The sequence below is a fragment of the Cetorhinus maximus genome, chromosome 9 (genome assembly GCF_964194155.1).
Source record: "Cetorhinus maximus chromosome 9, sCetMax3.hap1.1, whole genome shotgun sequence".
Taxonomy (NCBI): Eukaryota; Metazoa; Chordata; class Chondrichthyes; order Lamniformes; family Cetorhinidae; genus Cetorhinus; species Cetorhinus maximus.
In genome coordinates, this window is record NC_135887.1 from 18,434,167 (window position 1) to 18,446,960 (window position 12,794).

General features: G+C 41.7%; 1 protein-coding gene across 1 annotated transcript in view; it reads left to right on the top strand.

Annotated features, from left to right (window-relative positions):
• The window catches only part of LOC144684421 (heparin cofactor 2-like), a 37,873-nt gene extending 27,267 nt beyond the window's left edge, over positions 1-10,606 (top strand). The window contains exons 3-4 of the mRNA XM_078548191.1: positions 6,042-6,189; positions 8,375-10,606. Coding sequence (XP_078404317.1) covers positions 6,042-6,189; positions 8,375-8,566 — 340 coding nt within the window. The 3' untranslated portion in view covers positions 8,567-10,606. The remainder of the gene's footprint in view (positions 1-6,041; positions 6,190-8,374) is intronic.
• Positions 10,607-12,794: the final 2,188 nt, after the last annotated feature.

Below are 12,794 nucleotides of genomic sequence, written 5' to 3' on the forward strand. Positions count from 1 at the left end.
CCCCACGGAGGTTAAGGAATTTTCCAACACAATGAATGTGAACTGCTTTTTTGTTTAAAAATGATGATCTGAATGAACTAACAAATTGATTGCTGTGACAAAAGCAACTTTCCAAGTACCACATGAATCATCTTTTGGGTCCTTATCTTCAAGATTTGAGAATGCGCTTTCGCTTTTAAAATAAATTAAATATTGCTATATTCTCCAAATCCTTTCTGTGGATAAACACAGGTCAGAACATCCTGAAACATGACAACATCTCGTGGAATTAGTCAAGGGGATAAGAGCATCCTGCAGAGTGAAATAAATAAAAATCAAAGGGCAAGTTTTGTCGAGCATTCCTTAGCACAATCACAGGTCTGGAAATAAGCTCACTGATTATTGTTTGTACCTGGAAGCAGTGTGTAGGTCAAACCAATCCTTTCACAGTAACCATGTAGGCATTTTAGTACTCAGATCTACCTTTACATCAGTTAAGAGCGATCCACAAATTTCCAGCCTATCACTGCTTTTGACACCATCAAGATCAAATAATGTTGTTCCCCAACCGATCAGCCAGCATTGCACAGATAATAAGCCTGAAAGCTTGCATGCATTAACATAGCAAAAACGTGAGGGAATTGCTAAAGCTATTAACACATGTACATCACAGCAGGAAACTGGACGATCGAAATGGTCTGGTCATATTACGCCTCCACTTTAGTGTCTTGTTTCCCAAAGTACAAGACAAAGAATTATTTCAATAAAGTAGTGGCCTGAAGACACTCCTTGCATTCTCAATATTCTGGCCTGTTTTAAGCTCCATATGAAAAAAATAATATCCAACATTTTGCACTAGGGGCCTATACTTTCACATGACTATCATTAAAAAGGGATTAAAATCTGACCCTATTAGCTGTAGTGTCCTTGCTGCTGGTTGTGGCAAGGTTTATGGAGACCGCAGTGAATTAGAAACTGCTGGGAATGTTCCATCACAGCAAAACTCTGACTGGCTCACAGAAAGCTTCTAACATTCTCAATCCTATCATAGAATCAAAGAATGATGCAGCAAGGGGAGGTTATTCAGCCCATTGTGTCTATGTTGGCTGTTTGAAACCTATCCAATTAGTCCCATTACCCTACCTTATCCCCATAGCCCTGCAAATGTTTCTCCTCCAAATATTTATCCAATTCCCTTGGAAAGTTATGATAGAATCGGCTTCCACCACCCTCTCAGGCAGTGAATTCTCATAAGTCACTTCTTTAAAAAAAATTCTTCTCCTCATTTGCCTCTGGTTCTTTTGCCAATTATCACTAAACCTTGTCTTCAGGTTACTGACCCTTCTGCCACTGTAAGCAGTTTACCCTTAATTACTCTATCAAAAACCTGCATGAGTTCGAATACCTTTAATGAACTTCCCCTCAACCTTCTCTGCTCAAAGGAGAATGGCTCCAGTTTCTCTAGGCTCTGTGTAACTGAAGTCCTCCATCCTTCGTACCATTGTGGTAAATCTCCTCAGCACCCTCCATCAGGCTGCAGAGCTCATTGTTCAGAAATGGGCTGATTCTCTTGATCCCCGGCAAAAAAGATGCCCCACGCTCCACTTTTCTGAACCTTTGATGGGCGTTCATGTTCATTGAGAAATTGGTTTCTTGGGCGAGTGCTGACTGAACATGCAATGTCCTCAGGGAATACAAACAGCAAGTTAATGAAATGTGCATTTTCCCATGACGATATTGGTGCAGCAATCCTTCCATGTTGGTATTTTATTCTGCAGCCAACTAAAAGCATATGGAATTGTTAAACATGCCATACTTGCTTCTCAATAGAGGAGACACCAGAGGCTGATAGATTTGTCCAGTGATGAGTTTGCCTACATAATGGTGACAACATGTCAAAGTACCTCGTGGTGTGAAGCACTTTGAGGTATTTTTGAGCGACATTGTAAGGTGCTATGAAAATGCCAGTCTTACTTTTTATTTTATTTATAGTTGAATTCTGCTGCCTGGTTCAGGAAATCGTCTCATACAAGATCAAAGGCTGGATTACTCACCAACTAGTCTCTGTCAAGAAACTGAAATGTAGGCACCAGCTCATTAAGATTAGATACGGAAAAGGGAAATACAAAAAACGTAGCATTAGAAGTCTGAAAATAGTATTTTTGAACCTTATGGATTTTAATTTACCCTGCAGTGTAAAACACTCGGATTTATTTATTGGACACATCTGACATCCAGTGCAAATTAGTTAACAAGACTCGTGAATTTAGATATACTACTGACATCAGAAGGTTGGGACATTAGGCTAAGGTTCTGGATTGGCTGATACATTGAATTTTGTTTTTTTTTAAAAGTCTGCAAAATTATCGAGTACTTCACTTGATTGGCTCTTTTGGCACAGTGCATGCTGTAGTGTGTACAGGATGAACTACAGCAACTTACCAAGGTTGCTTCAATGGCACCTCCCTTGCATGTTCAGACCGAGGAAGACAAAGTAGCTGTGATGCGGATGTTTCACGGATAGAGGCCTATGAGAAGGTCAGCCATGTCAAAGTCACACAGTGCGCTAAATTGGCCATGTATCTGTGACCGTCATCGTCGCTGGGTCAACATCCTGCATTTTCCCAACACGATATTGTGGGAGCACCATCACCACAAGGTCTGCAGGGATTCATGGTTAAAGGCCATCATCACCCTCCTAGGGCAACTAGGGATGGGCAATAAATGCCCATATTACCAGCCCACATCCCAAGAACACATTTTTTAAAAAGATGCTTTTAGACTAGCAGCACAATTGAAAATACTGTAGCAGTGGGCACAAAACCCCATAATACCCCAGGGCTTCAAATATACAATACATGGAGACATTAACAGTGGCCGCCTTCTGTCTTGTAAAACAAAGGTTTGCAACGTGTTGGGCAACTCTATGTTAAGCCTGTCTCCCATGCTGTGTTAATGCTCTGCAGCAAAACTGGAGTGTCCTCTCCAGGGCGCAAGCCTGGGCAAAATCTTTGGAGACCCTGGGCTGCTCAAGCGTCAGGGTTCCCTCTCAACCTTCCTGGTTGAATCCAAAACTCTACTTTTGGCATTGGCTTGGCTGCAGGAGTTGCCGAAAAGATGACATATTTGGACATGAGTCTGCCTTTGGGTTCTGCTCCAGATTTTTTGTCAGGGTTTACTGTCTTAGCTTCAGCTCTCTCGAGGTATCCACAGGACAGTGGAGCTATTCACCCGCAGTTGGGAGTTTGGTTCATGAGTGCCAGGGCATGCCCTCATGCCAGTGGGCCTGCACACTGCATGTCAGGGGGTCAAACCTCCTCCGAGTTCCTCTGAAGCTTTAGCCTGGGGCTGCGAGGGACCCAGTTTCTTTTTGTCGCCACAAAGAGGCACAACTGAGGCCTTGCTGATGGAGAGGCTGTGTACTGACGGGGAGACTTACACAATTGGCTTTCCTTTCTCGCATTGCCGCTAGCCAGCTGTGTAGGCTGATAATGAGAAGCAAACCTGCACACAAAAGCGGAAAGCATGCTAACCCTCTTCGCTCACACACTAGGCACATCACAGCAACCTGTTGGACACATGTAGATTGTGAGACACTAACACACAATATACAACTAACCCATGGCTTTTTAATAACTTCCTGTTAAATGTTCCTGTGTAAGCTGCTCACCCCATCACATCCATCCTAAGCCAGTTGTGAAGTATGAAGCCAGGCACTAATTATTTTATTTATAAAACTAAGGGGTTTAGTCACAGAATGCAGCAGTATGTATGTCTGCTTCCTACCTACCACCCCAGTGTCCCAGTTGTCTCTCTTTATATTATTTTAAATCCCAAAATAAGCGAATTAACAAAATGCCAGCCCCTTAAAGGGGCACTGTAACAAAATAAAACTTTAAAGGAAACTTATCTAATTAAATTAAAATGTCATTTCTGGGGCTGATGAAGCACTCTGGTCCCCATGGTCAGTCTCTCTTTATAAATGCTCTAAGTACTTGCTTAAACAATGCTCTTCACCTATGTATCTTAACAATATAATTAACATAGCATTAACAGCCCCAGGCTGAGACACCAGTTAGTTAACCTTCTCTCAGATTTTATCAATGCCTCTGTGATGGACAGTCAGATATAGCATTATACACCACACTGTTACGATCTGGTTAAGGACCGTTAACATTTAAAAAGGAAATCCAAATGCCTCGTTTTAGGCAATAGAACTATACCACAAGATTTCACTTTATTTTAAACAAACCAAACTTAATTTTATATTAAAGGCTTAAGCAAAACACTACTAATTATGCACTCAGGTTTACTTCTTACTTCCTCTAAGAATTCCCTTATAAGACACATCAATCTTAAAGTTATTCATTTCTGTAGGGGTTACCCATAAGTATGCCACAATCCTCTGGAGAGTTCTCCAGAGGTAAAACTTTGATTTACCCTCTCTTGATTGTGGACGTCTCACTTCCTTCTTTTGGTTACTCACTCCATATTCCCAAACTACTCTGCTGGTTACTTTCTTTTGCAATAAGACATTGTGAGGCCTACTGTAGATTCTCCCACTAGCTTCAAACTAGGCCATCTTCCAGCTTCTCTTCCTCACCAAATTCAAACTGAGGTCAAGCCTCGCCTGTCTTCCACATGGTCAATGATGAAGTTAGTGTTTTACTCTGCTTACAGTGCAAGTCTGTCTAACTGTCAATTACTTTGGGTAACTCCTCTCAATGAGCTGCAAACTCCACTAGGTTCCAAACTGCAAGTAAGAACCTCACCCAGCAAACACCCAGATAAACTGAAACCAGAGAGCCTTCCTAGCTCCACCCATCTCATCATGACTTAGCCTGCCCAGGGCTATCCTCAGACTGACCTTGAAGCCGATTATCCCTCATTTACAACAAAAACAAAAATACCCGGAAAAACTCAGCAGGTCTGACAGCATCTGCGGAGAGGAACACAGTTAATGTTTCGAGTCCGTATGTCTCTCCGCAGATGCTGTCAGACCTGCTGAGTTTTTCCGGGTATTTTTGTTTTTGTTTCGGATTTCCAGCATCTGCAGTTTTTTTGCTTTTATCTCTCATTTACAATTGCTCAAGTAAAGTAAGCCCACCTGCTGTTTTATAGCTCTACCTCTTCTGTTCTGACTCTACTAAACAAGTATGGCTAACCTTCTGAACCGGCAGTTTTGTTAGGTGTTCTGGCAAACACTAAAGCCCAGCATTTTAATCAACTTACTTTCACAACAGCTACCTTCCCAGAGCTAAACATTACCTCTTAATATTATTAATACCATTACCTCTAAAATAGTAACATGAACCAGGTATTTAGGACAACATACATTGATTTTTTAAAACTGGAAAACCTAGATAAAAGCTCCAAGCTTCATGATGTAGGAATGAGCAACGTTGAAAAAGAAAGTGAGGTAAATCAGGGAGTGATGGATTTGGTGATGCCGTGCTTGGGGATTTAAAACCCTATAGATTTTAGAGGAAGAAATTCCCTAGGGACATAAGGAGTTTCATAGGTTTGAGGTCCTGGGGAAGAATTCTAGGTCTGTGCTGACTCAGCAGGTTTCAGACAGTAGCTATGCTACAATTGATCTCAGTCCCCCCGGGTTATGGGGGCAGAGAAGTATCAGCCTGGGCTCCGGCTTTTAATTGCTACTCATTTACCCTTTTTGAAAATGTACGTGCCTGCTGGGGACTGGATTAAGCATGGTTGATATATTGACTGCCTCACTCGTTGCCAAGATACTGACGCCAATAAAATCCTCTGCAATGGTTCAGAAGGGGCCTGATGCTTATAGGCTTTTATCCCCAGTAAGTAATGAGTCAGTGTCTTTGGAATGGGGAAAGAGGCAGGGAAGGTTGACGATGAAGAACAGAGAACAACAGAGGAACCAAAATCTCGTCATTAAAATTGCAAGATGGTGTGATGACTGAGGGTCCAGGAACAAATCACCATTTTATTTTGTATCTTTCCCTTTAAGTGAAATATTTTAACTGAAGGCGTAAATTCTAGTCGAGTGTTTGATGTCCAAGTGATTTATGTCTGCTCTTTCACAGGACAAGGGAGGTCTATATTCCAAAGTTCACTCTACATGGCAACTATGACTTGATTGAAATGTTTCAAGATCTGGGTGTGACGGACCTCTTCCACAATGAAGCAGATTTGTCTGGTATTTGTGAACAGGGAGACCTGTACGTCAGTTCGGTGAGTATTTCAGTTGTGCTTTCGCCACATGCTCTGACATACAAACACTGCTTGAAAATTCCACCAGGTAGAGGAGGTAATTTGTCAACTCAGCTATTAAGTACTGCAGCAAAGTGGTTAAGATAGTGGACAAATGATCCAGGCACATGAGTTCAAATCCTACCACAGCGACTACTTTAAATTCAATTAATTAAGTAAATCAGAAATAAAAAGATAGTATCAGTAATGGTAGCCATGAAACTACTGGCTTGATACAAAATCCCATCTGATTCACTGGTGCTGTTTAGGGAAGGAGATCTGGTGCCCTTATCTGGTCTGGCTGAGACATGACTGTGCATATCCACAGGTCGCCAAAGGTAACAGGGCAGGTAGATAAGGTGGTTAAGAAAGGCATATGGGACACTGGCCTTTATTAGCTGAGGCATAGAATGCAAGAGCAGGGAGCTTATGATGGAATTATATAAAACGCTGGTTGGACCACAACTGCAGTACTGCATGCAATTCTGGTTACCACATTATAGGAAGGATGTGATTGTACTGGAGAGGGTGCAGAGGAGATTTACCAGGATGCTGCCTGGGCTGGAGGGTCTGAGCTATGAGGAAAGATTGGATAGGCTGGGATTGTTTTCCTTGGAGCAGTGAAGGTTGAGAGGGGACCTGATAGAGGTGTATAAGATTATGAGGAGCATAGATAAGGTGGATAGGAAGGCACTTTTTCCATTAGTAGAGGGGTCAATAATCAGGTGGCATAGATGAAGGTAAGAGGTAGAAGGCTAAGAGGGGAGTGGAGGAGAAACTTTTTCACCCAGAGGGCGGTGGGAGCCTGGAACTCACTGCCTGAAAGGGTGTTGAGCCAGAAACTCTCGTAACATTTAAGAAGTATTTAGATATTCACTTGCACTGCCATAGCCTCCAGGGCTATGGGCCAAGCGCTGGGAAATGGGATTAGTGTCGTCAGATCTTTGTTGACTGGCATGGACACGATGGGCCAAATAGCTTACTTCTGTGCTGTAAATGTGTACGAGTCTATGAGACTCCAGACCCAGAGTAATATGATTCACTATTAATTGCCCTCTGCAAGCCACTTTGTTGGATCAAAACTGATGTGACAGATTGCAGTGCTTTAAGAAGGCGGTTCACCACCTTCCTTAGGGATAGGTAAAAAATGCTGGCCTAGCCAGTGATGCCCACATTCTGTGAATAAATAAATAAAGTCAGGAATCCTACCGATAGGTATTCCTCATATTCTCCTGGGACTCGCAAAGTAGTTCACTGTAGGCACTTCATTTAACTGAGGGATGAGATTCCCCTTCAATGGGTGGAAAGCTTTTATGTGTAACGTGTTTGTGCTGGTAAGGTTTCATGGGAAAGTAAGTGATGGTGGAGCACGTTCCAGTGAGTTGCGTGAGAGTATGTCGCAACCTTCCCTGCTTGGGAAGATCCTGACACATGCTGGCGTCCGATTGTATGGATGGTGGCTGCCCGCTGCTAATCCAGCCAGCCTTCATTTATAGACATGGACGATGTGTTGGGAGGTTACGTGATTGAAGGGGGTAGGGGTGGGGTTGGAGGCTGGTGATTCACAGCCAAGTCCAATTCTATCCTCATCTGATACTCACGTGCATGCAGTTTGCTACAGGAGATACTGACAAGAGCATGCAGATTTAAACTAATTGACAAAAAAAACATGAGGGAGATTTTTTTTTTAAACAGTGAGTTGTTATGATCCGGAATGCATTGCTTAAGAGGGTAGTGGGAGCAGATTCAGTAGTAGCTTTTCAAAAAGGAATTCAATCTCTACTAAAAAAGGGGAGAAACAAAATTGTAGGGCAATGGGGAAAGAACAGGGGAGTGGGACTGGTCGGTAGCCCCTTCAAAGAGCTGGGACAGGCACAATGGGCCGAAAGGCCTCCTTCTGTGCTGTATAATTCTAGGATGACTAAGATTAATCTTGTTAATTTTTCTCCTTCTAAGGCCAGGTGTTCTGTCACTATCCCAGCTGAGATCAGTTCATTCAGAAGAGTTAATTCAGAACCATGAGACCTCCCTGATCCATATAACTTCAGTTCCTCATTGGTCAGTGGTGTGCACCAACTGAGTTATCCAGTGAGTTGTGAATATTTGCTGATTTTATCATTGTCCGCATGATGTATTCGTAATTTTTTTCCCCTTTTTCTCCCCACAGCTGAAGCAACACGTTGCACTGAAGGTGGACGAGGAAGGTAGCGAAGTTGCTGCCATCTCTCTTTCTGGGTTCATGCCTCTTTCTTCACAGGCCAAATTTATGGCTGATCGCCCATTCCTGTTCCTCATCTTCGAGCATCACACCCAGTCGCTGCTTTTCATGGGGCGAGTGATGAACCCATTAAACCAATAGCGAGAAGGCAATAGACATGGGTCACATAAATTCCAGCAGACATATGTTACATACAGTGCCTAAAGAATTCCCAAAATAATCAGCACACAGCTTAATTATTCACTTTACCTCGGCCATTCTTAATATCCATGTTACATTAGAACAGATTGCAGAGTCCATGCAGCTGCATTGCTGAATCTTATTAATTTCCAGTTATTATCTGGCCATTTTTTTTACAGCAGAATGCTGAGGTTAGAAACTCAGAATGAGGAGAAACCAGCCCTGCACCGTAGCACTTCTGTACTGGGGCAATGCTGGTGGTTAATCATACTCCCCGGTGCCCCTGAATGCACTGCACATGCACATGCATTTGAACATTTTCAAATACAGTTCAAACATTTTCCCTTCACTTTGCAGAGTAGGATATTTTATCTGGTTCTATGCCTCTCCCAAGAGATCACACTGACTGATCAGTTGGGAGGTACTGGGATACACAAGGTGTCGCAATTGCATGGGACGGGCTGAGTGGTCTTGAGGGTTGTTTCTCCAGTCTGCTATTGTTCATATTTCTACTCAGTCAGTCTGTAACAAGTTATCCGATCTTAGCTAGGAAGTCGTTAGAATGCTACAATTGGCCTCAGCGCTGCTTAGCTCGGGAGGGAGAAATAAATGACCAGGGTCCCTGCTTCTTATTGTTATCCAGCTGACCAGTGTGCATGCGGATAGCTGGTGAGGAAAGGGTCAAGCTTACCTGTGATGCCTCCCATGACCAAGTAGCTGGCTGACGGTCACTGCGTGCTCACAGATGAAGAATGTCTGCTCGGGTGACAAACTAAATGGGCTACCAGCAGTCATGCAACCATGCCCCTGCAAGTTAAAACTCATATTTTACCTAATATCTGGGCAAACCTTTGGAGTAATTAAGTAACAGTTAAACTGGGAAGTAACTTTGTTTTGGGCAGGGTATGTGACGTATTGAAGTATATTCCTTCTATGGTGTGCTCTTTGCAAAGAGTTGTCGAGACAGTAGTTTTAATTTTTGGACTTTCTCATTAGTAGATTTGCATTTCAAATAATCCTCAATGATATTTGACCATCTTATGAAGATGATTGTTGTTGCGTTGTGGTTAGGGCACTAGACTGGCAATTCAGAGCTCATAAAATCAGATCCCAAAAAGACTAATGATGGATTTGAATTGAATTCAATAAACGTTCAGATTTGTGGGTCAGCACCAGGAAAATAGTCATGAAAGCTGTTGATGAGCCAAAAACCCAACCGGTTCACTAATATCCTTCAGGGAATGAAACCTGCCACCCTACATTTCAGGTCCCTACCATCCCGCACAAAGTGGTTGACTCTTAATGCCCTCTGAAAGGCCTGGCATGCCAAATTGTGGTTCAAATCATCTTTGCAGGGCAGCCAGAGAGATGACCTTGTCTGCATCATCCACATCCCTGATAATCATCTGGACTTTGCAAAAATTTGTTACACTTTTTTAAAGACAAAATATCTTTCCAGGAGAGACTGGCATCACCCACAAACCCTGTGCTCTGCAGCCGTGATTATAAAACCTTTCCAGAAAGGCACTGCTTGAAATAAAAGCACATTCATCCAAAATTATAGCTGAGAAATATACATACTACAGCAGAGGTGAATAAATTTCAAGTTGATTGGCCAACGTAACTGCTCAAGTTGGTGTCTTAGGTACATTCAGTATACTGTTTATTTTTGGACAAGGAGCATAATTGCTCAGTTTACTTCCTTGTTTGTGCAGCCAGTTATGGTTGAGGTTGTATTTGCATTGCTCGTTAAATACTTATCTTGAACTTACTTTCATGTGTGTTTTGTGTGAGTTTTAAAATTTAAAAAAAAGTTACAGCAATAACAATGATGATATCTGCCAGCCCTGATTTTGTTATACAAAGAGGCACTGAAATCCTTAGTCTCCAGTTCTGAAGATTCTGCGATGAGAATCAATGGCTCTTTTTAAATTAAATCAATTGCATCAGTTTCTTTGTCAACTTGCATTTAATCTGATCAATAAATATGATAAAGAGAAATTGTAGCCTGTTTATGTGCACCTGATGTTTTGACTCAACAGATTATATTTTGACAATAAACCTCAAATTGTGGTATTTCTGGACATGCGGTGCATGTAGGACCTTAATGGTGAACTTAAAAAAAATTATGCTTCCTTTCGTGCAGGGGTTTGCATGCTGCAACCTGTGGTCCATTTTCATCCCTCAAGTCTTAGCAATCTGGATCACAAAGCAAAAACTATTCAGTTCTATTTGCATTTATTTCTGATACACAGATTTGTCCAGTTTTAATTGAGTGCCTGGAGGTTTTAAGAAAGGATCTCCTTAGTGCTACTGCAACTTTGGTGGATGAATCCTCATTTAGAACACCCGAGTTCTGTTACTATCTGCAGCTTAAGATATGTGCAAATTAACAGAAATATTTTTTAAACGGTATTTGAAGCCTCAAGGCTCCACTTTTGACAGCAAAGCCTTTAGCCACTTTGCCATCACTTTGGAATACTCTCCATAAATCCAATAATGTGCCTTGTAATATCTCTAACTCTCTCCCCTCCTTCAAAAGCCTCTTCAAAATCTATCTCTCTGATCTTAATTTAGGTTACTACCCTTAATTTATCTCCCTCCTGGTTATTCTCGCCAACATGAAGCACTTTAGCATGTTTTATTGAAGTGCTATGTAAGTGCCAACATGAACTAATGGCATCAGAAAGTACTCTTTATGACATTTTATTCGAACTCAGGTTGTTGCTGGTGCTGGTATTGTGTCTCTTGTTGCTGCTAATTTACTGGGTCATTTCTGCCCAAGGTAAAAAGTTCAACCATTTTAGAATTGTTTCAGACTTCTAGACCTTGATGAAGGTGGCAGGGAAGTTTATAAAAGTTGTTAGAAAGACTGTGGTTTTATAAATGGAGGCATAGTGTACAAAAGCAAGGAAGTTATGCTAAACCCTTACCAATCACTAGTTAAGAACAGTGAGGTGGTGGCATAATGGTATTGTCACTGGACTGGTATGCTAGGGACCCAGGTTCAAATCCCACCACAGCAGATAGTGAAATTTGAATTCTGATGATGACCATGAAATCACTGCTGATTGTCATTAAAAACCCATCCAATTCACTCATGCCCTTTAGGGAAGGAAATCTATCATCCTTATCTTGTCTGGCCTACACATGTGACTCCAGCCCCACAGCAATGTGGTTGGCTCTCTAAATGAGAGTAATTAGGGATGGCCAATGAATGCTGGCCTAGCCAATGACACCCACATCCCATGAATGAATAAAAAACTAACATATGAATAGCAACCAGTAGGCCATTCAGTCTCTTAAGCTTGCTTCATCATTCAATGAGATCTTGTCGATTCTTTTAACAGTTTTTCCTGCACTATCGTCATATTCCTTTAGTCTCCAAAACTCTTGTCGATTTCAATCTAGTCCTCAGCTAGAGAATTGTATCCAATTTTGGGCTCACACATTAGCAGTGGCTATCGTGAGATTTAATAGAAGTGTTCCAAATTATGAAAAGTTGTGAAAGAGTTAGAGGAGAAACTGTTTCCACTGATAGGAGAGTTGGTAACCAATTCAAAATAATTGGTAAAACAGTGAGCAGCAAGATGAGAAAATATTTTACGCAGCAAGCTGTTATGATCTGGAATGTCTGAAAGGATGGCAAAAACAGGTTCAATAGTAACATGCGAAAGAGAACTGGATCTCCACTTAGAAAGAAAATGCAAGGCTATGGGGAAAGAGCAGGGTGTGTGACTAATTGGGAGCTTCTTCAGAGAACTGGCACAGGCATAATGGGCTGAATGGCCTCCTTCAATGCTGTCTGATTCTATGACTAAGATAACCATAAAATTTGCACTGGAAAACAAATGAGTATCTCCGATCATCACTTTCTATGACCTGTTAGCTGAACCAACAATAAAGCTGAAGCTCCTTATTCACTGGTCCACTAACTGAAGTCAACATCAATTCTACTGAGACCAGATTACAAAATACAAGAGCTTCACACAGCCAGCCACTCTCATTATCTTCTCCATCCCCCAATAATTTCAGCATTCCAACTGAGGCTGTATTTTGGCAACACTGGAATGAAACACAAAAAGAACAGATTTGAGAAAGTGTGTTTGATTACGTGCCTGTGCAAAGAAGCTATGTGCGTAAATTGTTTTTAAGATGTAAAACATTCCTTAACAAGCAAAGCATTCAT